The sequence below is a fragment of the Pipra filicauda genome, unplaced genomic scaffold (assembly GCF_003945595.2).
Source record: "Pipra filicauda isolate LSUMZ 115617 unplaced genomic scaffold, ASM394559v2 scaffold121_size3267253_pilon, whole genome shotgun sequence".
Taxonomy (NCBI): Eukaryota; Metazoa; Chordata; class Aves; order Passeriformes; family Pipridae; genus Pipra; species Pipra filicauda.
This window is the reverse complement of record NW_024103674.1, coordinates 2356674-2383215: the sequence shown is the minus strand read 5'-3', so window position 1 is coordinate 2383215 and position 26542 is coordinate 2356674. Positions and strand designations below refer to the sequence as shown.

General features: G+C 57.8%; 1 protein-coding gene across 2 annotated transcripts; it reads right to left on the bottom strand.

The window, feature by feature from the left end:
* Window positions 1–217: 217 nt before the first annotated feature.
* Window positions 218–25246, bottom strand: LAMC3 (laminin subunit gamma 3). 2 transcript variants are annotated; one of them, XM_027739339.2, is made up of 31 exons: window positions 25188–25246; window positions 21968–22142; window positions 21520–21655; window positions 19020–19625; window positions 15103–15407; window positions 14787–14917; window positions 13772–13938; window positions 13205–13393; window positions 12909–13026; window positions 12734–12832; window positions 12387–12523; window positions 10790–10906; window positions 10288–10483; window positions 9953–10065; window positions 9471–9689; window positions 7542–7730; window positions 7214–7459; window positions 6728–6881; window positions 6472–6614; window positions 6212–6390; window positions 5982–6120; window positions 5303–5508; window positions 4957–5033; window positions 4708–4842; window positions 4298–4430; window positions 4032–4193; window positions 3745–3847; window positions 3433–3632; window positions 3160–3306; window positions 2863–2962; window positions 218–2219 (listed from the first exon to the last, which is right to left on the bottom strand). In XM_027739339.2, exons 4-31 carry the CDS (start codon window positions 19390–19392, stop codon window positions 1975–1977), a joined length of 4722 nt encoding a protein of 1573 aa, XP_027595140.1. In that variant the 5' UTR covers window positions 19393–19625; window positions 21520–21655; window positions 21968–22142; window positions 25188–25246; the 3' UTR covers window positions 218–1974. The 2 variants fall into 2 exon arrangements, with proteins under 2 accessions (XP_027595140.1, XP_039244078.1); XM_039388144.1 differs by having other exon boundaries at window positions 4032–4190.
* Between the last annotated feature and the right edge of the window lie 1296 nt (window positions 25247–26542).

Genomic DNA, 26542 nt, shown 5'->3' with positions numbered 1-26542 from the left:
GCTGATGCGTGTCCCGACCTGGAGCTGCTGTGGCGATCGCCCCCGCGATCTCAGCCTGACACCTTATGTTAGGAACATGTACTAAAGTGGTGTTTAGCAGGAGCTGTCAGACGTTCGCTCCTCACCACTCCAAATTCAGCTGCATTTCAGCCCCTGCTCTTTCAAAGCAGGTACAGCGTTTGCCCTCTCACTTTCGCATGCCCTGGTCGGGCAGCTGTGTGTTATATTAAGGATTTTTAATGGATACGGCTCTAGGCAGGTGTTGCCAGCTAAAAACACAGAATTCCGGGGAGAGCAGGAGGGAGCGTGAACATCTTCAGCAGCAGGCACACGGCAGAGGCTTGACATTTCTGTAACAGCAGCAAATTTGTGTGTTCACCGGAGATGTACAATTGTCCTCCCAGGGAGACAGTAAGTGGCTGTGGCTCCCTGCCTCTGGCCGAGCCGGATCACAGTGTGCTCTCACTGCTCTATGGTTATGCTTTCCCAGAGCTGCTCTTGGGCAGAGGGAGGGGAGGCCCTGCCATTACACCCCTGCTGCTCTGGCACCCCACTCCTTGGGCAGCTTTTGTGCAGAATTATGAAGGCAAAGGGTTTGTTCTCAGTACGAAAATCCCATGTCCCTTTCAGGCCACTGGACACACTGAAGATGTTGCTGGGGGAATTCAACATCTATGGCAGCAATTTTACATAAATTACACAAGACTTTAGCAAACCTGATTTCCAGCACTGTGAGCAGAAAAAACACAGGTAAAACTGGTTAAAAAGTGAAACTTGCTCCAGCCTGGGGACTTGGTTTTGGTCTTATGGGAATGACTTCATCTACCTGGAGTCAGGGCACAGCCAGCACAGGGTGGGCTGAGCCAGGACCTGCCTGCGTGGCCACAGAGCCCAGCCCTCATGGGAGCACAGGGGAACACACACGCCTTTCCTTTAAAGGCAATACAGCCACCGACCTCTGCCACCTCGTGGGAGTGACACTGGCAGGAGCTGGTGTCCAGCTGTTCCCCATCCAGCCTGTGCTGGCTGCACAGCCTGGTGCCACTAGCCAGCTCCTCCCAGTGGGGAGGGGGCGCAGGTGCTGATGTGGGGCTGTGGGTGATGCAGCTCTCCCACCTCTCAGCCCGGTGCCTGTGCCACCCAGCCCCCGGGATTGCAGATGTCAGGCTGGTTTAAAGCAAGGCCTGGTGGCATCCAGTAAGCCAGGAGGAATGGGACAGGACACAAGGAGCTGTAGGCAACAGCAGTGTTGTGCTACCCTGGAGCAGGGGAACAGCAAGAGCTGACCTGCTCTTACCCTGCAGCAGGCAGAGGATGCCCCGCCTGCCTGCCAGGAGCTGGGTAAGGGTCCAGCTTTGCTTCTGCTTGTTAATCGATCCCTTCCTGCTGCAACCTCCCTTCCCTTAAAAAGCAGACAAGCTGTATGCCCTCCGGTGAGCAGCTCTCTGCCTCGCTTCACCAGGATTCCTCTCTGCACCTCTATGACCACAGCACATGAGCACGATACTGCAAGGCACTGTGCAGCAGGTGAGAGCCTCTCTCATCTCCTGGGGCAGGAGGGACTGCTGGGTGTTACAGCTTGGGTATGTTACATACTTAATAAGCTCTCCCTGCCCAGTGTGCCATGCAGTGGTGGGGAAGGAGAGATGGAGGAAATCTGTGATGATTCTTTGTTCACTCCATGGTGAGAAACCAGCCCTGTGATGGCTCAATATCCTGCACAGAAACGTTGGTGGTCCCTGGTAGCTGGTTGTTCCCCCATCCCAAGGGGAGCTGGTGGCTGGAGTCTTGCTGCAGAGCACTCGGAATGCAGAGCCTGAACTGGTAACAGATAAAGACCTGGGCTGTGATACTCTGGAGGGCAGCGTGAGTAGCAGTGGGAGGGATTGATGCTGGTTAACACAGGGTGTCCTTCCCTCTGCCTTTCCCTGTGCAGGGGGGCACAGAGGGGATGGGGCAGCAGCCAGCAACTGGTCACTTCGAGCAGCCCTCGGGGAGGCTCCGCAAAATATCCTCCAGGTTCCGCTTGTCGGCCCGGATCTCAGCCAAGTCACTCTCGAATGCTTGGATCTTCTCCTGCTGCCGGGCTGCCTCCTGCTGCAGCCGGCTGAGCTGGCCGGCCAGGGAGCCTGGCGTGGCCAGGCGCTGCCACAGCCGCTCCAGCTGCACTTGCCCGGCACTCAGCACCGCCTCCACCTCCATGTCCTGCTCCAGGTTTCCTGGACAAGGGGAGAGGACATGAATGAGAGCAGGCAGCTGGGCAGGAGAGTTTCTGGACATACTCCAGGGGCTCAGACCCTTGGCACCAGGCAAGCTATAGGGAGCGGGTGCAGCAGGGCATGGAGGCTTTGCAGCTTCCCAGTGATCACAGATAAGCAAACAGGACTGTGGCTCCAGGCAGGGCCTGGGCACGTCTGTCTTACAAATGGGTGATGTCCACCCTTTTGCAAAATTTCTTGGATGCAAGACTCCTGGAGTACTCAGAAATGTACCCAGATGATCAAAGCGGGAGAAGCTGGAGCAAATCCAACCGGCAACAAGGAGTGAACCCAGCCCAGTACATCCCTCAGCTCCAAAGGGAGCCCTTAACCCAGCCCTGCTCCTTCTGAAGGTGCCAAGGGAGATCAGTGTCCCCACACCAGGCATGAGCACACACATTCATTCTTCATGGGGGTTTTCCTCAAGACATGAACCTTCAAGAAGTTTTGCTGAGACCATGGCTGATCTCAGCCAAAGAGCACTCAGCTCAGCCTGGATGGCTGGTGAGAAGGAGACCCAGCATCAGTGATCAGGAGAGCCCTGGGCCCCCAAGGACCCAGCCCTTCCCCGGGAACCTGCACACCATTCCCACCCGGGTCTCACCGAGGCTGCTCAGCAGGTTGTTCAGGGTCTCGATGTCTGACATGAGTGAGCCCCGGGCTTCCTGGAGACTTTTTGCCATCTCACTCACCTCTGTCCCCACCTTTCAAAAGAAAGAGAAACCCAAATCAGGGACCCTGTTGACCCTTGGCTGGATGGGAAAGGGGATCCCAGGAATATCCCCAAGGCATTGCCCATACTGTGGATCCAAAAAGCTGTGTTGTTCCCTTTGCTTTGGGCTGTGGGCAAAGCTTGTCCAGGCTCCAGAGGACACAACCTGCCCAAGGGCACCCAACTCACCTGGTGTGCTTCCTCCAGGTCTCCCCTGAGCTTCTCAGCCATGTGCTCCTGTCGGGATAGCTCCCGCTGGGTCTCGTTGGCACGCCTGGCAAGCTGTCTGGCGTGCTTGTGGGCCTGTTTGCTCTCCTGCAGCACAGCCCGTGCCCTCTGCAAAGGGATGGAGGTGGGGACAGTCACCTGGGGACATGCAGCCCTGCCTGCAGCAGGCTGGGCTCTGCCTGTGGTGGCTGCCAGCCTGGCCATGCCCAGCAGTTCCCCACACCCCACTCAGACCTTGGCACTCTCCTCAGAGACTTTCTCAGCCTCTCCAGCTGTCCTCTGGGCTCTGATGGAGAGGGACAAGGAGTTTCCCAGTGTCTTCTCTGCCTGTTTAATCTTCCTCTGGGCATCCCCCAAAACCCTGTTCCGCACAGTGGCCATCCTCCTCCTCAGGGCAGCTGGGCCCTTCCGATGCCGCAGCATCTTCCTCATGCCTGTGGGGACAAATTGGCTGTCACCAAACTGTCCTCTTCTCCCCTTGGCACCCAGAGCCAGTGTGGTGAGAGCCAAGCTGTGGCTGGACATGCTCTGACTGGTGTCTTTTACCTTCCAAGCTGGCCAGGAGGGACTTGGCATCAGAGTGCACAGCTTTTCCATGTGAGACAGCCGAGGTGGCCGTGTCACGGGCAGAGCCAGCCCGGTCCCGCAGCTGGGAGAGGAGAGGGAAGGAGTGAGGCTGAGGAATGCTGAGTGAGGAATGCTGAGAAATGTGGGTCCCCGTGAGCCCAAGGGGAGATGTCTCCCAAAACATCCTTTCCCTGGCTGTAGGCACAGTCCCTCCTGTCGCTGGAGCAGCAGGGGTGGGGCTCCCCATGCAAGTGAGCAGCAATTACCTGCTCAAAGCCATCAGTCCTCTGCAGCTCCAGGCGCAATCCAGCTGCCAGTGTGCGGGATGTCTCAACAGCCTGCTGAGCCAACAGCTCCTGGGCTGCTGCTGCCTGCTCCAGCACTGCCAGGTCCTGTGCCAGGGCTCCAGCTTGCACTGGCAGTACCTGCTGTGGGGTCAAGAGTGCCAGAGCTCTATGAGAGCATCTCCCAGCCCAGGAGGCAGCACTGCTCAGGGAGTAGGTTTACCAGCCGTAGCTTGGGCGCTGCTCACCTGCCCCAGAGCAGCCACCTGCAGAAGTTTCTTGGCCATGTCTGCGTTTGCCTGTTGCATGGCTGCCAAAGCTCTCCTCGCCTCTTCCATGCCCACACCCAGCTCCTCCTGGGCCCGTTGGATCTCCTCGTACCTATGTGGACAGGATGCTGCTGTCAGCCCAGGCCCTCTGGTCCCTCAAAGGAGGGAGATCTGGCTCCAGACACAGATGTAGCAGGAAAGGCTGGGGGTTTTCCCTGAAATACCCGCAGTATGGAGCACCCTGTCTTTTACTTGGCAACACTGTGGTGCAATGATTTTGACAGGGCTCAGCACGTCCCTGTTGGGCAGATGCCAAATCACTGTGATCGAGTCCTGTAACAGGGACCTGGCCAGAGGCAAGGAGCTGTGGTGCCCTGCCAGCCCCTCACCCAGCCTCCAGCTCACGCTGCGCGTCCCGCGTCGCATTCCCTTCCAGCAGACTCCGCAGGAGCTCGGAGCTGGCGTTGGAGGCACGCAGCGCTCTCCCGACCACTGCTTCCACCTCTGCAACAGCGCCCTCGTGGCTGCAGGGACAAGGACACTCAGAGACATGATATTAGGATTGGCCTCCTGGGAAAGGGGCGGCCTCCCTGCACCCCCGGCTGGGCAGACACCTCGTCTGCTTGTTGCAGCCCTACCTCTGGGACAGAGCCCGTGCCTCCAGTGCCCAGTGGCTCCAGTTTGTGGGCTGCTGAGGGATTTCCTGGGGAATCTCCTTAAAATGCAAACAGTAGCAGTGAGACCATGGCAAGGAGCAGGGACTCTCAAGCCCCACCAGCCCAGCACCAAGAACCTCCCAAAGGGCTGGGGCAAGGAAAATAGCTCCTCTTGACTCAGCTGCAAGGAGGGTTATACCCACACAGACCCCAGGCTTTCCTGCTCACCCACTGTGCTGGTCACATCCACATCCCACACCACCAGTCCTGGGGGCACATCCCCCTGCCCCCCAGGATTGCCAGCAGCCCCCCCAGGAGCCCAGTTCACCGTGGTAGCCAGGGTGTCTGCAGCATTCAGGATCTCCTGCTGTGCCGACTGCAGCACGGCCCCGATCTCTGACAGCAGGATGCAGGTCTTGGCAGATCCGTGGCCAGAGCAGCTGGTGGCCTGGCTGGCGTTGGTGAGACGGCCTCGTGCGGTGTTCAGAGCCCCTGCCAGCTGCCCCAGCTGTGCCAACAGGGTGGCCCAGGCACCTGTGGGCAGCACAAGCAACTCGTTGTCCATAGAGGTGCTCAGGACTCCCTGCTTGCCTGTGGGGCTGCCCCACGCCCTCCCTCCCACTTGCTAAGAAAAGGGGAAGACAGTCCCTCCTGGTGCTCAGGAGGGACCCACATATGCAGTACCCAAAAGGCACCCATGTGTTGGTGCTCAGCCCTCAGTAGCACCCATCACCACCTGCTCCAAAACCTCATGGGTGCAAGCATCCCTGCAGTGCTCTGTCCTACCCAAAAAGGCATATCCCCCCCCTGCGCTGCCCTCTGGGTCACCCCATCACCCACATTGAGCTCAGCGCTGACCCAGGAACTCCTTGCATCCACCCAGCATGTCACACCACCCTGCAGGAGCAGAGGGCACCCAGAGGGGTCATGTGGGGCTCCCCCATGGTGGAGGGAAGAGGAGTCCTCTATACCTTGCAGGACATGGGGAAAAGGAGTGTCCCTTGTACCTTGCAGGAGGTGTGGGCTGGGCAGCCCATCTCCCCGGGGTGCATCCCCCAGCATGAGAGACTGGCCTGGGTGGGCATTACAGCCTGGTTTCTGCAGCCATTCCTCCATCTCCTGCAGCCTGGCCTTCAGCTGGTCAGCCTGCGAGCAGGACGCAGGGGGACATGGGGGGACAGTAAGGAAGGGCGGGGGTTGAGGTTCTGTACCTGCCTCGGCAGTGCATGGGCTGTACCTTGTCCTTCACTAGCCCGTAGCAGGCAGGACACTGCTGGCAGTGGGAGCTCAGGGGGTCGAGGAAGAAGTTGGCCTGGCACCGGTCGCACTTGTAGCCCACAAAGCCAGGGTGGCAGAGGCAGGTGCTGTTCTCGTGGCACTGCGGGGTCACGGAGCCCAGTGGGGAGCAGTTGCAGGCTGCAGCAGTGGCAGAGAAGTGTCATACTGTGCCTGCCAGCCCTGCTTTAGGGACCGAGGCGCAGTCCCCACCCCCATTACCTCGGCAGCCCCTGGCAGAGAAGCCAAAGAAGCCGTGGTGGCAGCGGTCACATTGCCTCCCCGTGACACCTGGCTGGCAGGAGCACTGCCCCGTCACTGCGTGGCACTCGCTGTCACGCGACCCTGTCGGGTGGCACTCACAGCTGGCACGAGAAGTGGGGGGACATGAGCAGGCAATGGACCCAAAGAGCAGAGAGCAGAGCCAGGGATACAGGGCCACCCTGCCCCTGGCAGCCCTAAGCTGTGCCCCACATACCTCTTGCACCCCATGGCAGGCTCCAGGCCGTAGTAGCCAGGCTGGCAGTGCCCGCAGGCTCTGCCCGTCACGTGTGGGAGGCAGTGGCACTGGCCCGTGACAGGATCACAGCCCTCCAGACCCGGGTCTGAGCCGCTGGGGTTGCAATCACAAGCTGTGGGAGACAAAATAGCACCTACATCCCAGCACGGAGCTGGTGGACAGGACTGTGGGAATGGGACACTGGGGCTGAGCCCCTCCGCCATCAATGTGGAGAGTCACGTCCCCCCATCAAACAGGACTTCGAGAGGCTGAGCTCCTGCAGACCAGAGATTCTCCAGGGACGGATGGCAGTGGAGAAAGAGGACAAATCCCATTCCAGAGCATTTGGGGCTAACCTGGACTATCCATCAGCCCTAGACTCACTGGGCATCCCCCTTCCACCCTCTGCCTCCACTGCTGGGAGGATTTTGGCTGTAAGTGAGCTGTCCCCAGGACTCTACATACGTGCACACTTCCCAGCAGGGCTGGGAGCCAGCGCGTCCCCGTAGAAACCTGGCTGACACCTCTCGCAGTGCTCGCCCATCGTGTTGTACACACAGCGCAGGCAGCGGCCAGACACGGGGTTACAGTTCCCCACGGCATTCAGATCCACGTTCCCATGACACTGGCAGGGTTCACAGGGATGCACAGGCCCCCTCTGCCCCAGGGGGTCCCCGAAAAACCCGTCATCACAGAGCTCACAGCGTTTCCCTGAGGAAGGTGAAAAGATGGGGAGGGTTTGGCCGTGTCGGTGCTGCCCACAGCTCCTGTGCCCACCCACCCCCAGCCTCACCTCTCTGCCCTGGGGGGCAGTGGGTGCAGACCACCTCCCCACTGCTGGGCACCTCGGTGCAGGGTGAACCTCCGGGGCAGGGGCACGGCTTGCAGTCATCAAAGCGCCCTACGAAGGGGTTGCCATAGAACCCGGGGCTGCAGCGCTCGCAGGAGGGACCCTCTGTGTTGTGCAAGCACTGGCAGTGCCCTGTGGGGAGAAAAACAGAGCTGAGGGTCTGCAAAAACCCAGCCCCAAATAACAGCGGGGATCGCGGGAGGGATGGAGAGCCCAGCGCTGAGTGTGGCACACAGGGTGCCAAGAGGGATGTGCAGCTCCAGCCAAAGGACCATGCTGGGGTTGCACATCTCCAGCCAGTGCTCAGAACATTTTCCCTCCCTTCCTTGTCCTTGCTCAAGGGAGAAGGTTTTGGAGAGGACACGGGGGGACACAGCTGCGCAGGGACAAGGCAGAGCTGGCACAGGCAGCACCATCAGTGTGTGTGTGTAGGCTGTCGGCGCCTGCCATAATCAACAACACATTTCTCAGCAACGAGACACGTCCTTTCCAGCCTGTCATGGAAAACACAAGCAGCCGTCCCGGCACCCACTGGGGAGCATCTCCTCCAGGGCAATCCGAGCTGGTGAGTCAGCCTTCCGAAATCGGCTGTGAGGAGGAGAAGGAGGAGGAAGATGAGGAAGGGTGCTCAAGGAATCCCCACTTCCAGGCAGATGCTCTGCTTCACTAGGGAGAGGAGGAGCTGCAGGGAAGATTTTCCCCCACAATTTGTGGGGTCAGGTCATACCGTGAATGTTGCGCAGGAGGGAATGGGTGTTTTTTCCATATTCCCCACCTCCAGGCAGTCAGACAAAGGAAAAGAAAGGAAAAGCGGGTGGCAGGAAGAAGTGGAAAAATAAACTAAAGGAAGTGCGCAGGCTGGCAGAGCCCAGGCCAGGACATCAAAAGCCTGGCCCCGTCCCTGGGGATTGTGCAGCGGCGCCAGCCCCAGCTCTGTGAGATGAGGGCAAGTTTGCAGAGCTGCCACCACCCCCAGGAGCTCCCCTCTATCCAGGATCTCCAGGTAACAAATGCATCATTGTATTTCCAAGCTCTTTCCAGCACTTGTTGGAGCTGCTGTTGTCTGCAGGGGATGGGGAGCACAGCAGCACCTCATGAGCCCCACAGGGCTCTGGTCTGCATTTCCTTGGGGCTGACAGCAGCAAGACTGTTGGATTCACACGGCCACCTCAAGCTCCATGGCAGCTGTTTGCAATCCTGCTCCCCTTCCCCATCCAAAGCCACCCAGACACTGTCTGGCAGCAGAGGTGAGTGACAGCACCCTGTGAACCACCCCAGACACAGCCATACTGCCCCAAAGACTTTGCTTTGGCTTTTTCCTCCCTTCATCCGCAGCCCCTGCTGCAGTCACACACCTCTGAGCTGGATCTGGAGGCAGAACAGGGCTTAGGCTGGCAGCACAAGGGCCAGCTCCTCCCGTGTCTTCCCACAAGCCTGGCACTGATGTGTTTTCCTGCTCTTTTCCTTGTTTCTCTGCTCAGGTCGACCCCCAGTTTGCAGATTCCAGGGCTGTGCCCAGTCCTGCTCCACCCATCGGGCAGCAATGCTGCCTGTGAGACCCAGCCTGGCAAAATCCTCTGCCTCTCTGCTGCCTTGACCTCTGCTCCCACACTCCTCTGAGGATGAGCACCCTTCCCTTCTCCTCCTTAAAGGTCATATAGTGCCATGAAAAATGCCCCTCTAATTATAAGTTACCACCGTTATTGCACTTCATTAATTATCTCTGTCTTTGCAGCTACAAACCCAGTCCCTACAAGCAACTCGACTTGCAAATTTTGGGTACAGCAACCCCCACCGACGGTTTCAGAACAAGCACAGACATGGATTTGTCACTCGTGCATGGGGTGAGTGGAGGGGCCGGGGGGTGCACACCTGTGAGGGGGTGACAGTCCCCGTGCTGGTTGCAGGCGCAGGGCACGCAGCTGACGAAGGGGCCTCCAAAGGGGATCTCCCGCTTGAATCCGGGTGCGCAGGACTGGCAGAACTGCCCGGCATAGCCCGTGGGACACGTGCACTCCTCCACCCAGCCCGCCCGTGTCCCCAGCCCAGGGCTGGCAGATGTGAGCTGGACCTCGCTCAGGGACAGCCTGCCTGCGAGAGGGGAGAGCGGCCTGAGGATGGGATGGCACATCCCATGCTCGGCTCTCTAATTCCTGCCTGGAAGTGCTCCAGACAGGCATAGGAGACGCCAAAACACCTTCTGGAGAGCCCAGGGGTGTTCACAGAGAGGAGCCAGCCCCTGCTCCAACACACCCCCTGCAGTGCTTCTCGTTCATGAGAGTCTGCTGCTGCTTTGGTGTCCCCGGCTCATCCCAGCTTGGTCCCTGTGGGAATGTTGAGTGTAGACCACCCACCTCGCACGGGGCCGCGGCTCACACGGAGCCGGAGGGTGGTCAGGTTGGAGAGCAGGCGCTGGAAGCTGAAGGCTGACAGCAAAGGCTCTGCACCCTCCTCTGCCTCGTGCAGCCTGTTGGAGAAGGAGCATGGGAGCAAGGACAGGGCCAGTCTGAGAGCCACAGGACAGCTTGACTCCCTGGCTGAGACCCAGGCACAGCAATGGGAGCACAGTTAAATCCCTGATGGGAGCAGAGAGTGGAGCTGAACCCCATAGCAAAGGGCAGCCCAGACAAGATCAGGCACACTCTGCCCTAAACCCCACTGAGGTTCCCCAAAGCACTGTGACAGGTACCTGAAGGTGACAGCTTGCTTTCCACGCTGGGGCTGACTCTTGCTGCTGGGTATGGTGATCTCCATCCCCTCACCCTCCAGAACCAGCTGGACTTGGAGCAGAGACATCCCGAGCTCTGTCCCTGTCCTGTTCTCCACTCCCAACAGCAGGGACAGGAGCTGCCCATAACTGAGGCGCTGGTTCTGCAGAAACTTCTCTGCAAAGGGAGAGAGGAGCAAAGTCTGTAGGACGTGGAGGAACCAGCTCTGCTGCTGAAAGTCCTATTCCCACGAGCATCATCAGGAGCCAGAGTCACCCTCCTAGGGCAGTGCCAGCTCCAACCTGCCCTCCCAGGCAGATCCACTGTTCCAAACCTCCCCACCACCTTGTACTATTGAAACATGCTCAGCTCTGGGATGGAGCCCAGTGCCTCACACAGCAGCATAGCAGTGGGACACCCCATGAGAGTACCAGGGGGTCCTCACGGCAGAGCAGCACCCCAGGGACCCAGCACACACAGTACCTGGTGCACGAAAATCCACCGGCCCCTCTCCATCCCACTCGGTGAAGATCTCCTCGCTAGCCCAGCGCAGGGGCAGGTCTGTGGTGCCTGGAGCTGTGGCAGCCCAGCCCTCCAGCCCTGTGTGACAGCACACAGTGGACACGTTCACCAAAGGGAGCACCAGTAAGGTGCTGCTTTCAGGGGCTGTGTCCCTCCTCCCCAGGCTCTCCAGGGTCTTGGAAAGGGCCAGCACTTTGTAACACCCTGTTCCACTTGGGCTCTGTGCTCTCATGCACTAGAGGGTGGCCCTAGCCAGCCCCTATCTGTTTATTTTTTTTAGATTTGGAGGAAGTTATTATCTTTAAACTTTTGCCTCTCTGCCTGTGCTGCATTGCTAACATTACTGTGGGCTGGAGAGTGCAGGAAGCCTGGGGAGAGATGCTGGAGAAACCCAGAGAGAGATGGGGCATAATTGCATTAAGTTGGTTTCCTTCAGAAGCCAGTTAAACTCTCCCCCATTCCCTAGGGTTATTTCTTCTAGCCCTGCAGGACAAACAGTTGGAAATCCCTTCCCAGCTCTCAAGTGGGCTGTGGTCAGCTATCAAATCATCCCCAGTTGGGACTCTTTCACCCAGGACAGGAAAATTCCATCTGATCCAGCTCCACTGTAGATTGGGGGGCACTTTGGGGAGTGGGGCTTTAGGAGGGTGTCATGGCTACATCTTAGCCCAGGGCTTTGCTAAACCAGTCCCAAAAGGAAAAGCCCTAGATTAGCTGTGTAAAGGGTGGAAAAAAGGACTTGATTTAAAGCCTGGCTCTGTTTCAAGGCTGTGGAAGACATTCCAGCAGTACAGCAATTGGCAGCGTGGCTTAATTGCAATCAGGATCAACCCGTGCCTGGCGGGTTCGTATCCATCTGCTCGTCAGGGGACAGGCGAGGCAGACAGGGGGTGCCTGTCATGGGTGCTCATCCCTGCAGGGTGCAGGGGGGGAGTCCTGGTGAGCGGGGACTTGCGGTGAGGGCTGTGGTGTCCCTGCAACAGGGCTGCACACGCCGGAATGCGCGGCAGATGGCAGGGTTTCCCCGAGCATCCCGCACACATCCAGCCCTGCCACCACAGCCTTGGCTGCAGCCAGGCAAAGAGCACCCCATCCTGCTCTCCCAGGCACTCTGCCACATACCAGCCGAGAGTGGGGAGAGGAGGGAATAAAGGGGAAAGTTCACAGCAGGCTCCATCCTTTTAGATTTTAACTTTCTGAGCTGTTTTTAGTGCTCTTGCAGTCACTGGTATTGTGGGGCAGCCATGCCTGGCCCCACAGCCCTCCCTGAGGGGAGCCCTCCCTGGCCCCACAGCCCCAGGAGCAGGTTGACATGGAGGTATACCATGAGGAGCCAGGGAGAGCCCCTCCATCCCCATGAAGCTGGGGGCAAAAGCAAAGGCTTAACAGTAAAATAGGGGCAAGCCAGAGAAAATCCCCACTGGCCATCACCACTAGTTAGCCATAAAGGGGATGCTCAGCCCCAAGAGGGGTGCTCAACCCAACCCTTCCCAAGCTTTTTTGGCTGGAGGTGGCACAGCTGTGCCTTCTGTTTCACCCAGGGCTTAGTGGTCAGTACCGTGGCTGAAGTCGGAGCGGATGTGAGTCTCCTCGTATCCATCGGCTGCTGTGCAAGCGGTGGAGTGGCTGTAGCAGAAACAGCTGGTGCAACCAATGGGGTTGTGGGGCTGCAGATTAAACCAGCCTGGCTGGCACCTGGGCACAGGGAGGAAATGGGAGCAGGTGGCACAGGGCAGGCAGAGCTGCAGGGAACCCAGGGTGGGACACTGGTGGCAGCTCCTTGTGTACCCGGTCCCAGAGGTCCAGAGGGATGCAGCCCCACAATCTTGCCACCAAGTCCTGTCACTGATCCCAGACTGGAAAGAGACAGTGGTCCCGTCCCCATCCCAGGGCCATGGTGCTTACCTGTTGCACAAGTGCCCCTCCACCCTCTCCTTGCAGGTGCAGTGCCCTGTGTTTTGGTCGCAGGTCCCAACGCTGCCCGCTGGGTCACAGGTGCAAGGTCTGGATGGAGATGAAGGCATAAGGTGAGCCCTGCTTCCATCCCGCTGCTCCTGCCCAGGGCCAGGCTCCTCCTCACCTGCAGCCACCTTCACTGAGGCTGTGGTAGCCGTCCTTGCAGCGCTCACACTTCCAGCCCGTCACGTTGGCTTTGCAGAGGCAGGTCCCCGAGTTGTCACACTGGGGCTGCAGGGAGCCTGTGGGGACCCCGGCCAGCCCTGAGGCTCAACAGGACAGACTCAACAGAGACACAGGGTGGGAGCAAATGTGTAAACCTCGAGCAAGGGAGAACCCAGCAAAACCATCCCTCCCAGCTAACTCCAGCTGGGACAGGGGTTGTGCAGCCGCAGCCCAGCTGGGCACAGCCCCACGCACCTGCGGGGTGGCAGTGGCAGGGCTGGCAGGCTGCCTGTGGCTCCCAGCGGTAGTGGTTCTGCCGGCAGCGCTCGCAGTGGGGCCCGGCCGTGTTGTCGCGGCAGTGGCGGCAGTGCCCGCCGTGCCCGCTGCGCCGGTACAGCTCCCGGTCGTAGAAACACTCCTCGGAGCGGCCGCTGCAGTTGCAAGCTGGGGGGAAGGCAGGAGAGAGGGTGAGCACCTGCGGGGCACAGGGCTCACCCAGGGGTTACAGCAACCTCCTGTGGGGTCGGATGAGCCGGAGGGGACGCTTGGCTCAGCAGTGTGAGCTTTCGGCAATGCTTCTGCCACTGGAAGCAGAGGCGGGTGCAGCACCACGCATGGAGCAGATGGCTGCGCTCACGGGGTGAGGGAATGGGGAATCCACAGGGTGATGCTGTGAAGGAAAGCCCTGGGGTGCAAACCCTCCCTCCCTTACAAGCAGGTGCTCTCTTCCTGTACAGGAAGGGCAGGAGCCTCTGGATGAGCCAGTGCAGCACCAGTATGGCCACACACCTTGACCAGAGAGACAGCCCGAGCGATACTCACGGAGACACTCGTTGGCAGCCTCGGCGGTGCCGCGCGCCCAGGGCCGGTCCTGGTAGAAGGGCTGGCAGCGCTCGCAGTCCACGCCGGCCGTGTGGTGCTGGCACACACAGACCAGCTGCCCGGCCTCGTCCGGCGCGCACTCGCTGGCGTGGCCATTGCATTTGCACCTGTGGGGAAACCCCAGCACGGGGGAGCCTCTCTGAGCTCCGTGTGGGCAGTGATGGCAGTGGGACAGTGGCCCTGCCAGGCCGGCCACGGGGTGAAAGCAGCTCGAGGCTGTGCTGGTGTTGAGGCCGCCCATGGTGTCCCTGAGGTGATCCCAGTCTGGCCAGTCGGAAGGTCACACGCCGAGGGTGGCCTGTGCTAACCAGCTCCATCTGCTGACCCCGAGCGTGGGACGGCAGCTGGGAGCAGTCCCAGCCCTGCTGCCCAGGGCAGACAGCTCCCTCCAGGATGGAGAAATTTCCCACTTGTCCCAGCTAGGGAAGGGCACGTGCAGCACAGCCCATGGGCAGCACCGAGTGGGTGCCAACTGCGTCTCTGACCCACATCAGCTCCCCCTTCCCACAGGCAGCTGCTCCAGCTTCTCGGACTGTGTCCGTGCTGACTCCAAGCTCCTCCACCAGCCTCAGCAGCCTCAGGCTGCGGCTCCACTAGAACCACAGGGACCCCTTTTGCCATGCCCAGGGACCAGCAGGGCCACAGGAGGAGCAACACAAGCCCTGGTGTCATTAAAAACCATAGGGCTGGGAGGGGACAAAGCAAATAAAGCTGGTGGAACATGCAAAAGAGTTTGTGGGGAAAAGACCACCTTCCTGTACAACTGGGGAGGCTCCAGCTTTTATCACCCATCTCTGTATTTCCAGCTCTGGTTTACATATGGAGGAAGCCACATCTGGGCAGGTTTCCCAAAACCACAGTTCAAATAAGACTGGTGTGGAGCAGCTGCCCCAGCCCCACAGCCCCAGGAAGGTTCCCATACTCCTGCCCTCACCCCAATCTGGCTGCCCCTCACCTGCCACCGACTGAGAAGTCAGAGATAGCGTAGTAGTATGACTGCAGCACCTTGGGGTCCTTGAAGATGTCATCCCCAAATGTGTTGAGCCGGTTCAAGGAGATAAGCAGGTCAGTGACTGTCACCCACTCCTGCAGGGGACACAGGAAATGCACCTTGGCAAGGGGTTGGGGCCACCAGCTCCCAACTGGGACTCATCCTGCACCTTTCCCTACAGGGATGCTGGGCATCACCAGTGCTATTACCCCACGTGGGTGCAATAGTGCTCTCAGTCCCCAGGGCTCCATACACCCACCCCCTCCCGCCCTGGCAGCACCTGCAGCGCGGGGCTCCCATCGAAGTTGTAGGCGCTGGGCCGTCCCTCGAGGGTGGAGAAGGCCACGTTGCCCCCGCTCAGCGGGGAGATGTCGCTGAACTCATCAGTGCAGAAGGCCACCTGCTCGTCCTCCCCCGGCCTCAGGTACTGCCGCGGCCGCTTCCCGTAGGTCTTCTCGCAGGATGCACTGTAGTACTGGAAGGGCACCCAGGGCCCCTCGGCGTGGCTGCGCTTGTAGATGGCGAAGCTCTCAGGGCGGCTGGTGTGAAACTTCAGCCGCACGTAGGTGATCTCGTAGGCTTTGCCTGTGGACAGACCCACTGTGCTGTGACCCTCTCCAGGCCTCCCGATGGGCACCACCAGCCTAAAAATTATCCCAGTGCCCCATCCTGCACAGCTGCTGCCATCCCGCTGCTCCTACTGCATTGTCTCCCTCTCCACACCACAGCCAGAAGAGAATAAATCACCATCCAGCTGCCCTTAACCAGCTCCTCCATGGTGCAGCTCCATCCAGCTCCAAACTGGTTCTCACCCCAATGCAACGCCCACCCCTTGAGTGGGTGCACTGGTGGGTTGTATGGGCAAGGAGTCACTGCAAATCCAGGCTCTATCCAGCAGCAGGGAGGAGAGTCAGGCCCACAGCACTGAGAGCGTCCCCAGGGCAGTGGTGCCACAGGGATGGAGAGTTGGAAAGGGTCAAGGCCAATCCCTTTCCCAAGGATTCCCAGGGAGCTGCGTGCCAGGACCCAGCCTCACTGCCCTGTTTGCTGGGATGAAGACAAAGAGAGGCCACCAATCCCTGGGGCAGCCAGCGAGCTCTGAAAGCACTTGAAAGAATTAGCAGAAAGGAGAAGAGAAAACACCAAAGTGAACATCAGACCCTCTTAATTGCCAGAGATGAAGGACCAGCTCAAAGCCTGGATTGCTCCATAACAGCACCACTCCTGACAGCACAAAACAATTAGCTGCAAGGTTTTGGCTTTATTTGAAAAGATAATGAGTTGGGAATGTTATAGGGGTTATTCTGGGACTAGGAAAACAAGCCTTTAATTGGGCCCATATGAATACTGTCGCGTATGTGCTGCGACTGCTGCGGGGGAGCCAAGGCAGTCGGCTACCAGCACTGGGAAAAGCAGCTGCATCCCATCAGGGATGCGGGGAGCGCCCGGCTGAGTGCCTGGAGCTGGGGACAGACCCGCTTCGAGCCCACCTGGAGGTGATGAGGGCCAAGAAGGGTCTGCAGCCAGGCTGTCCCACCATCGCCACGCTCCCCTGTGCCTCTCCCCTCCCTCTGGGACCCCTCCAGGCTCATGACAGCAGGGGTGCCCTTGTCCTGCACCCCGAGCAAGGGGGGGGACGCCTGGCAGGCGCCGGTTCCCAGACAGCAGGGTCCCAGGGGGGATGTCTACCAAAACAGCGAGGTCAGGGCCATCACCTCCCAGAGCTGTTTCCTCTGGGAGAGGAAGGGAGCTCAGTGCTGTGTCAATAAACAGCCTCTGCCCCAAGTGGCCCTGCTTGAGGGGAGGGGTCAGCCAGGCTGGGGGAGCCCCATTTCGGTGCCTCCAGCCGGGATGGAGGAGACTCACTTCCCTGTGGAATCATCCTGAGGGAGTGTGTGCTTATTCTAGACAGGTTTTTCAATCAGCCGATTTCTACTTAGAAAAACCTGAACAAAGTGTTCCCTTGCCTCCCGTGGAGCCTGAACTGCAGATCATACAGCACTGGGGGCTCCAAGAGGATTTTAGAGAGAAGCCTGTGGGACAGTCACACCACTTACATGTCCCCAGCCACCTCCAGCCCCACAAAACCTCAGCACTGGGCTCCCGTCCCACAGGAAAATCAGAGGCAGAGTCACAGACACGGATGCTGCCTGATCTAGACACTCCAAAATGAGCCATTGACATTCAGGGAGCTTCCTGAGGAGTCCTGGTGTCTGTTGCCTTCGCAAGCCATGGATATTTTGGGTTCCTCCCTGACGTCTGACAGAGCAAGTGCAGGAGCCATGGACACTTGGGATGATCGACCTGCTCTGAGTCCAGTGCACTGTAACGGCACGGCTGAAATCTCCCAGGGAAGAGAGGTTTAAAGGAGGATAATCTAGTTAACGCCAATCAACAGCACGCAGGTAAACACAGCTCTTGTCCAACTCATTCCATATCTTATTTAATAAGCTCCCCAGGTAACCACTTTGGAGAACCTACATGACGTATGTCTGAGCAAGACAAGCAGGCTGAGGGGACACGTTGCAGGGGTTAAAACACCCCATTACCCGGTGGAGCTCACGAGCAAGGACTCATTCTGGGGAGGCTGCAGGGCCAGTTGGGCTTTTTCTTCTTAACCCAAGTGAAAGCATTAAGGCAGCAATAAAAAGGTCTGCAGCTGGGACAGAAACAGGGCCTGGCAGCTCTGGCAAAGTCAGACAGTGACATGCCAAGCACCAAAATGGCACTTTTTAGCACAGCAAGATGTAGGAGCCATGCAGGAGAAGGGGACATCTGCAGAGAATGCTCCAGCTCAGGAAGGGCCACAGGGACTGGGTTGGAAGATGAGCTTGGTGCGATTCTATAGCCTTGGCTGTGTTAACATAGACACAGCAGGGTGGGCACAGGGACTGGACTTCACAGGAAACCCGAATGCAGGGTCCAACAGGGACCACAGACAAGCCAGGGAAGAGCTGGAAGAAAGGCAGAGACTGGGAAGCAAGCCCCGGGGCCTGTGGAGCCCGCACATGTCGCTGCGCCAAGCTGGGATTGGTGGCCACAAACTCGCCTGGTGGCACTTTCTCAGACACACAGGCTGCACTCGGGTGGTCTGTGCCCCAGGACACCCACAGACAGATTTGGGGCAATCTGACAGTGGACAACAGGCCAGCAGATCCCTGCGGACAGGGCTGGCAGGAGCAGGAGCAGGGATGGCAGGTTCCTCTGGCATCGCTTCTCATGCCCGGCGGGGAGCCCAGCCCCGGCCCGGGGACAGGACCAGATGTCCTCCTGCTCGCAGGGGGCTGGGAAAGCGGCGACCTCCGCCCAGCCGGGCAGAGCCCGCGTCACTGCCGGGGCAGGCACGGACCCTCCACCGCCACGGCGACCCCAGCCAGCCTGGGTGCCACCAGTACGGCTCTGGGCCACACCAACACTCAGTTATCCCCTTACCTCGCTGGGCTGTCCCCTTACCAGCTCCAGCCGCAGCCCCTCCACTACCCCCCTTCGGCATGCAGATGGCAGGAGACTGCAGAGAATGAAGATTTTACAGCGCTGGCCAACAGCCAGGATAGTTTAGATGGTAGGAAAATGTTATAAAACCTTTTTAAAATGCCAGACATGCCCCGTGGGTTTTAAGTACCCTCCAAGCAGGCGGCTTGCACAGTATTTAAAACACAGAGGGGCGGATTCCAGCTGGGGAAACCTACTGGGACTGCACGATGTGTGCAGAGCTCTGCACCCCGAGATATACTGGGCACCCTCAGCAATGCAGGGGGTGAAACGGCAGGGGCTTGGCACCCGTGGTGCTCACTCGTCCTGGGCAAAGCTCTCCCAGGGGTAGGAACCACCTATCTCCTGCTCCACAGACCTCCATAACCAGTAAAAAGCAGCCGGGGATGAAAAGAAGGGCAGGCATCCCGGTCTTGGGAGGCTGGGAAGCAGCACAGGCAGGCATAGCCGCTGACATCTTCATCCCATGAAGGACCAGGGCTGATGGACAGGGCAGACCCTCCCTGAGTCCTTTCAGTGCTTTGCAGAGGGCACCTCCCTCCTTGCACCCCCTAAAAGACCTGGGGAAGGTCCTGTCCTTAACTCAGCACCGGCACCAAGAGCTACCGGATGCAGGAGCATCCACCCTTTCCCCCCCATCTCTGCACCCAGATCTCGATGCCCCCACAGCCGGTGCCCCTCACCAACATCACTGCTGGCACTTACCGAGGTGGAGGGTGATGTTGACGGAGTTGGGGTGCTGGATACCGAAGGCCATGGACTGGCTCTGCCACCAGGTGCTCTCCTCCTGGCTGTGGAAGTCGGTGAGGAAGGAGGCGTTGTGGTGGAGCCGGGGGTCGGCGGCATCGCAGCGATGGCACAGGGCGCTGTCGTGGCGGGTGCCCATCTGCAGGCAATAGTCCTCCGGGGGCGACCCGCACGTGTTGGTGGCCCGGGCGGCCCGGCCGAAGGCGGCGTTCTCGAAGACGGGCATGCAGCGGCGGGGCTGCCCCCGGGGGTCCCAGCAGGCGGGCGAGCCCCCCGCCCCCAGCCCCAGCCCCAGCAGGGCCAGCAGGCAGAGCCCGGGAGGCCGTGCCATGCCGGGGCTCGCCTGGCTGGACTCTGAGCCTCCTCCCGATGGCAAGGCGGGAGCAGGCAGGACGGGATGGGATGGGACGGGACAGGGTGGGATGGGACGGGACGGGTCCCCTTACCCGGCACCTCCTCTCGCTCCGAGGTCCATCTTGTGGAAGCTGCTGGGAATGTCGAAATCTTCGTCTGTGAGCCAGAGCTGTGGGGTTGGTATCACCGCAGGCCATCCTGGTCCTCAGGCTGTGGGGATGGGCAGGATAGGACCCTCCAGTGGGATACATCCCGGCCCCGTTGTTTTGGGGATGGGGGATTTGCACCTCCAGCTGCGTGGATGGAGCAGAGCTCCTCCATTTCTCAACCCCAGGAATGAGCCTCAGGAACGTGCCTCACCTGTAGCTTTTTTCCTTAAATTGGTGGTGGTCACCACTTTTCTTGCAGCCCCAAAATCAAAAAGGGGTGAGTGAAAGGCTTTGGAGCAGACCCAGCACCCTATTCTCCCCTGACACTGATTTATGGGATGCCAATGCTCCTGTACTCACACCAGCCTGGCTGGGTTGTGGGTCTGTGACACTCCCTTCAATGCCTCCACACCAGCACCCACGAGTGGGGGTCCCATCTCTGCCTGCTGCCATGGACCAGCCCAGTCCCCTTGACCAGGATGAGGGCACATCCCTGTGGAGGCATCTCCACGGGGTAGCAAAACCCAATCATCACCATGCCTCATTAACAGCTCTCAGCTAATCCTAATTATAGTCTGTGCCAAGGGAATCCCTTTGGGGACCATGGCACCTTCCAGATTTGACTCATGGGGGCAGGAGGGTGACAGCAAATAGGGGGAGAGGCAGACTGGCACAGTGCCATGCCCCTGGGCAGACCCTGCCCCACACTCCACAGGAGGTGTGTTTGCAAAAGAGGGGTGCACAGGGGGAGCGCCGCCTCTGACTCCCACGCTGCTTCACTGAGCTGCCCACAGGGGCCTTGGAAACTTAGCTCTCATTTATAATTTAAGCTCCCTTCTTCCCCTTCCCTTCCACTCTTATTTATTTTATTCTCCTTCCCCGTACACACTGCGGGAGAAAGCACCGGAGGGGAGCTGTGAATCAGAGTCCTGGGCAGCGGCTCCCGCAGCAGCGCCGTTTCAAAGCCCCATTATCATATATTGACCCAGGCTCTGACAGCCAGAGCCAGCTCCGCTGGGAAGGGTGAATTTCCCAGCACTGAGGAGCTCTGCAGCAGCTGCCTGGGAATGGGCGGCCAGTGGCAAACACACTGTCAACCTCCAGGGAGAAGGAGAAGGGTTTTCAGCTCAAGAGTTGCCCCGCACATCTCTGCCACCAGTTTTAAGCAGATTTGCATTCTGCAGAGATGAGGTTTTCCAGATGTTTTGCTTTCCACTTGCTGCTGAGGCAAGGAGATGCTCTCTTGTGTCATGGGTTTGCTTCCTCCTCCTTGGATGTTACACACACAGAGGAGATGATTTCCCTGCCCAGCTCATCCCCTCTTGCACAGGGGTCCATGTTAGAGAGTGATGAGACCATGTAGTGGGGGCTTGGTCTGTGCCCATGGGATGTACAGTGGATTCAGGCAAAGCTGATGAGCATCCCAACCTCACCTCCTCCAGCACAGCCCACCCAGCATGGGGGGATGGCCCACAGGGCCAGGGCTTGATGGCAATTGGTGGTGACACTGCTGTGCTCAGCAGTGGTAATGCTGCAGCTGGAGTGGGAGCTGCACATCCCTAGACGGATTCAGCTGCACCCTGGGCTGAACGAGCCCCTCATCTTGTCAGGTGCTGGGCACAAGTGTGCCTCTTGCCTGCACAAGGAGATTCCCCTTCACATCTAATGTTACTCTGCAAGAGAATGGCAGGAGTAGCCCCCACAGGACACACCTTCCTTGCACTGTGATTCCTACCAGGTTTGGATGGTGGCTCCTCACAGCAAAACCTTCAAGCACAGATGCATCACCTGTGCCATGGGTGAACTTCACCCCTGGATATGAAGTAGAGCTAAGGTTGGATATGGAAACCCCTTGTCTTCCAGGGATATGGATGATCTTGAACAAGAGTGTCCTAAGAGTGATCAGAGCTGGGATTTGCCCCCAGCCCAACTGGTGTAGCAAAGCCCAACCTCACCTGAAGTTCTCTGTACCTGGAGAGACTTCACCTGCTGCCCTGGGACTTTGGTCCAAGCGTAGCAGAGATGTGGTGACCAAGTCTGTGATGACACACCAACTTGCCCAGGAGCCTGGGATGAGGGGGACCTGGAACCCTGCAAGGGTTAAAAGTCGTGGAGGCGGAGAGGAGAAAATGTTCTTCTGATTTGCTTAATGAACGTTAATTAAGAAGACAGAAGATAGCAGATTCCTTCAGGGTAGAGATGAAAGGCCCGTTAATTAAATCGGGAGAGCGAGGAGCAGGGCCGACTGATCCGTCTCGTGATCAGACCTGACAAGGCAGGCGTGGGATAGGAGTGAGGTGTGCTGGAACCCACAGTCCCCCATCTCCCACAGCCCAGCTCCAGGCTGGCAGCACGGCCAGGTTTCAACAGGGTGTACAGGACTGGGTGCCACCACCCACTTACCTGCCCCCATCCACCCCATGGAGCTGTGTGGGACCTGGGTTGGTGCCCTTGACTCCACTTGCATACGGAGTGATACTCTGAGATGGGCACACCCTGGTTTCCAGCAGAACCTTCTCCAGAAGGGATGAGCTGACCTTGCTGTAGCACTGGTGAACACAGAATGGCCAGTGCCTTCCTGGGGAAGAGGAGGAGAAGGAAGTTTGGTCACTCAGGGGTTTGCCCCAGGTCCCAGCACCGATGGGAGCTGGGCACAGGTTAAACAGGAGCAGGTCAGAAAGGCACTGGCCACCACTTTGTGCCATGGAGGGACAAGGCTCTGGGATGGGCACCTTTTACCCATCCCTGGCTTTCGGCACACAGGCTGCCTCTCTCACAGAGTGGGCAGCTCCTACCACAGGTGATTTGCCAAAAAGGGCTTTTCTGCCCACAGCTGAGACCTGGGAGGCTGTGGCACACTAATGGGATTCTGCTGGCAGCTGCTGCCTCCGCACCCGCGCTCCCCGCCAGCTTTCAGCACAAGCTTATTTTTAAAAGCAGAGCAGCTCAGCATCCCAAATCACAACCCAAAACTGCAGCAGCCCTACCTGGCCTGCCCCTAGACTGTGACCAGTTCCCTCTCCCATCCCATCCTTTACCCTGGGACTGGAATGGGAGTTGGAGGCAGGTTCAGCTGCACGATGCCAGGAGCATTTCAAAGGGCACAGCCACAACGCTCTGCCACTCTCCCAGCACACAGATAAAGGGACATCTGGGGTGATGGGGTGCTCCTTGTTAAAACTAGCAGCCTCTTGGGCAGAGGGGAGGAGAGGGCAGCTGCCAGCCCACCCCCTAACTCTGCTCACTGTGGGGCAAAAGACCCCATGGAGGGGGAATGGGATGTGCAGCATAAATAACGGCTGGAGCTTCTCTCGTGTGCACCGGCTTATTTTGTAAACCTGAACTTTGCAAAATGTCACAAAATGGAGAAATGAGAGGCTTGGGATGAGTAAATCTCTATTAGAAATTCCCTGGGATGGCAGCAGTCATGTTCTCGCTCGATGATGGCACATTACAGCCCAGCCCGGCTCGGGGAGTGGGGTCATGTGTGGCGCTGATTGCAGAAAGTATTTAATTAACACTGCTGTAAATACAGCGCTAGTGATGCCAACCAGACCACGGCGGGGCAGGATGCTGCTGAGCTGCAGGAAGTTTTGCCAAGGCAGGCGGGAGAAGATGAGGGAGGGCAGAGAAAATCCAGCAGATTTTGTCCCTGCCTTGTCGCAGCCCTTGGGGGCATCAGGAAGCACGAGGAGGATGGGACAGTGACACTGCCACCTGAGAGGGTGTCCCCTGAGCAAGAAGGCTTCACCATCAGTGCCCAGACAAGTAGGGAAAACCCATAACTGGGAAACAAACTCTGTCCCAAAACAATTGCCAGGATACATATCACAATTCTCTCCCCTGATGCACAAATGGTTTAGAAGTCACCTTTTCAGAGCTAATAATCCCCAAATTCTCTCAATACCTGGCAGACAATGAAAATAGTAACATCTCAGCTTCACTCATGCATGACCACAAGCTCATCATCTCACTGATGAGCTGAATGACACCAGATTTGACCCAGCCCAAGGACACAGGGTGACAGATGAGCCATTGCTGTCCCCAGAACACACACTTCACCCATCTCATCAGGCTCAGGAGGTCAGGGACCACAACAGGAGGAAGGGCTGGGTCAGAGTAGGACCAGCCAGTTCCAGGCACAGCCAAAAAGGCCCTTTCACCGCCTGAGCTCATCAGCAGCTTAATGACACCCACTAAAAAGCTTCAAAGTCCCTAATCACTCATCATATTACGGCTGCTCACGAGTGAGGCCAACCAGTACAAACCTCCTCGAAGCCTTTCTAATTAATGAGCAGGAGCTTAGGCTCTCCCAGCCCAAAAGCAGCACCTCAGATAAAACCAACAGCCTCCTGCCAGCCCTGACCCCCTTGATAAACCCCTTTAATGGGCTTGTCTGCATCACCTGAGGGCACCCCATTGGCTAAGGAGGAACATCTGTCTGTCTGTCTGTCCTCCCCTGCCTCCCTGCTGTGGGTGGGGAGATGTCCATCTGCCCATGCATCCATTGTTCCATCCATCCATGGCATCCATCTGTCCCCGTGGAAGCCATGGGATGTGCTTGCTGTGGCTGCCCCTAACCCTGTGCCAGATCTCTGGACATGTCCCCTGCATATCCCCACCTGCGAGGTGCCCAGAGCATCCCCTTCACCAGGAGGGTGGGTGACAGCTGAGCAGCAGCAGATGCCACCAGATGGTCACCACAACCAGAGACCCGGATAAACTGATAAGTGGGAGGGTGCTGGAGCCCCTCATTTCCTAAGTGATTCCCTGTACCAGTCCCGAGTGGAGTGGGCTTGGGATGGTGGCACTGAGCTCCTGCCCACAAAGCCCCTGGGACCTTTGCAGCACTGGGACACCTGCATCAGCTCTGCCACAAAGGTTTGTGGCTGCTGTCACCCCCCAGGCTCTCCCCTGAGAGGGGCTGAGCACTTGCAACTCTTCACAGTGATGGTTTCTCAAAGGGCTTTGGAACAGCAAGCTCAGAAAGTGCTGGTGATGGGCTCTCAGGGGGCTTTGGAAAAGCAGGCTTAGAAAGCACTTAACCACTTTTTGAGCCTGCTTTTCCAAAGCCCCCCAAAAGCCCATCGCTGTGACGAGCTGTGAGTGCTCAGCCCCTCTGCCTTCCCCTTCCCTCTCCCTCCCGTCAATCAGAGATGCTCCAATACTCTCTGTGACAAATAAGAAGTTGCTGTGGTACCTTTGACTTTAAAGCAGGAGAAATAACTCCTCTATAACGTGAGCTACCGTGTCTTTATATTCCCAAGCGTGTCTCCCGGGATCGGGGCTGGGGCTCTGATTTAATATTCTCATGGAAACCAGTGCCCTCATCCAATTACCACGGGGATTTCGGTGCAGTCAGCAGCTGAGCTGCCGGTAGCCCCCGGCATGGGAGTGAGCCCTAAGGGGGACCAGACCCACCGTGATCTGGCTGGAGTCACCCCAAAACTGCTGCGAGGGGGGTCCTGAGTTAATTTAGCACCCCCAGACAGGGGCTGTGCCAAGGACTTAGTTTAGACTGGGAAGCGCTGGGGGAAACTGGGAGAGCGAACGAAAGATGAAGCATCGCTCCAGGCGGCAGCAGAGAGCTCTGTGAGTAACATCCCTGGAGATTTCCACTTACCGCGGGAATAAAATCCCTCTGTTTCAAACTGGAATGCCTGCTGCTCCGCATCCCCCTCCAGCCACGGAGCCTGGATGTTCCCTGGTAATCCTGCATCATTTATTTTCATTGGCTGACAGAAAAAAGTGCCGTCAGAAAAGCAGTGTTAGCTGTGCTGGCTGGCATGGAAAACGTTGCTTTAATTGTATTTTATTTGGCAATAAGGAAACAGAAGCAAGAACAAACCCTCCAGATATCTCCTCTCTCTCCCCATTTAAAATTTCAATTTGGTGATTTTATGACAATGTTTCTGATAAAGCCCAACAAAGCACATTAAAGTGAGATAAGTGATTTATCCTTTTCAGTGGCACATGATCTTTGGACACATTTCCCAGTCTATAAATATTAAGACAGTTAAAAAAAAAAAAAAAAAAAAAAAAAACCAAACTTGTTTTTTTTTTTTTCATGTCAACTGTTATTTTTCAAAGAGCAAACTCACTATTTTTTCCAGCCCTTTTTTCCATGCTTCTGATCTCTAAAGGCAAAACCAGGGAAGTATTGGACATCCAAACCAAAAAGCAGCCTCACTCCCTCCAGCCCTGGCCTGGGCATCACACCATCTCCTGCTGTGATTTTACACTTTCAAGGCCATTTTCCTTGAAAATTTCCCTTCCATCCTATTCCCAAAGAAATGGTGTCATTGATTTACTATTGAAAAGGGAAGAAGAGGCTTGCTCGTGCTCTGATGCCAATGCCAGCTGGGAGCTGCACCAGCTGGCCATGTTTTGGAGGTTCCCTGACCTTTTCCCAGCATCTCCACAAGTCAGGAGGATAAAACCTTCCAAACTGCCACGACATCAATGCATAAACCTGAAGATTTCTCTGTGCCACCTGGAATAAAAAATTCTGAGTTTTGACTAACCAGCCCAGCTCAGTTCTCCCATCCCGAGCATCCTTCCAGCATCCTGCAGATTTATTTGCTGCACAAAGCCCTGCTCACACCCAGCGTGGCAGTGACGCCTTCAAGGCACCAGGTGTTCCACATGGTGCGGGGGGGAGCTCGGGAAGGGGTTAATGGGTGGGCAGAGGCAGTGCCGGGGAGTTGCTAGGAGACTTGGGGCTTTAGGATGCTGGATGTGACGCTCAGCCAATGGAGGAGGCCTCTGAGGAGTAAATCTGCTAATTTGGGTGTCGATGATTGCAGGGGTTAGGGGTGGATGTGGGTGCTGAGCAGGGCTGACCCTGACCCCCCCTCCTCCCAGCCCCACACCGGTGCTTTCCCGTCCTGCTCCTGCAGTTTCAATTAAACCACTGAATTAATCTCTTGCAATAAACTCGGCCGCTATTGCAGTTTGCTTTGGGATTCATCATCACTT

Bases quoted from the DNA above. Each gene is read 5' to 3' on its own strand.
- LAMC3 (XM_027739339.2), bottom strand. From the start codon at position 19,392: ATGGCACGGCCTCCCGGGCTCTGCCTGCTGGCCCTGCTGGGGCTGGGG. The intron at 14,918-15,102 runs GTGCTGCCAGGG...TGTCCCCTGCAG, and splicing joins ATGGGAGCCCCGCGCTGCAG to GAGTGGGTGACAGTCACTGA. The intron at 3,848-4,031 runs GTAATTGCTGCT...CTCCTCTCCCAG, and splicing joins GGACTGATGGCTTTGAGCAG to CTGCGGGACCGGGCTGGCTC.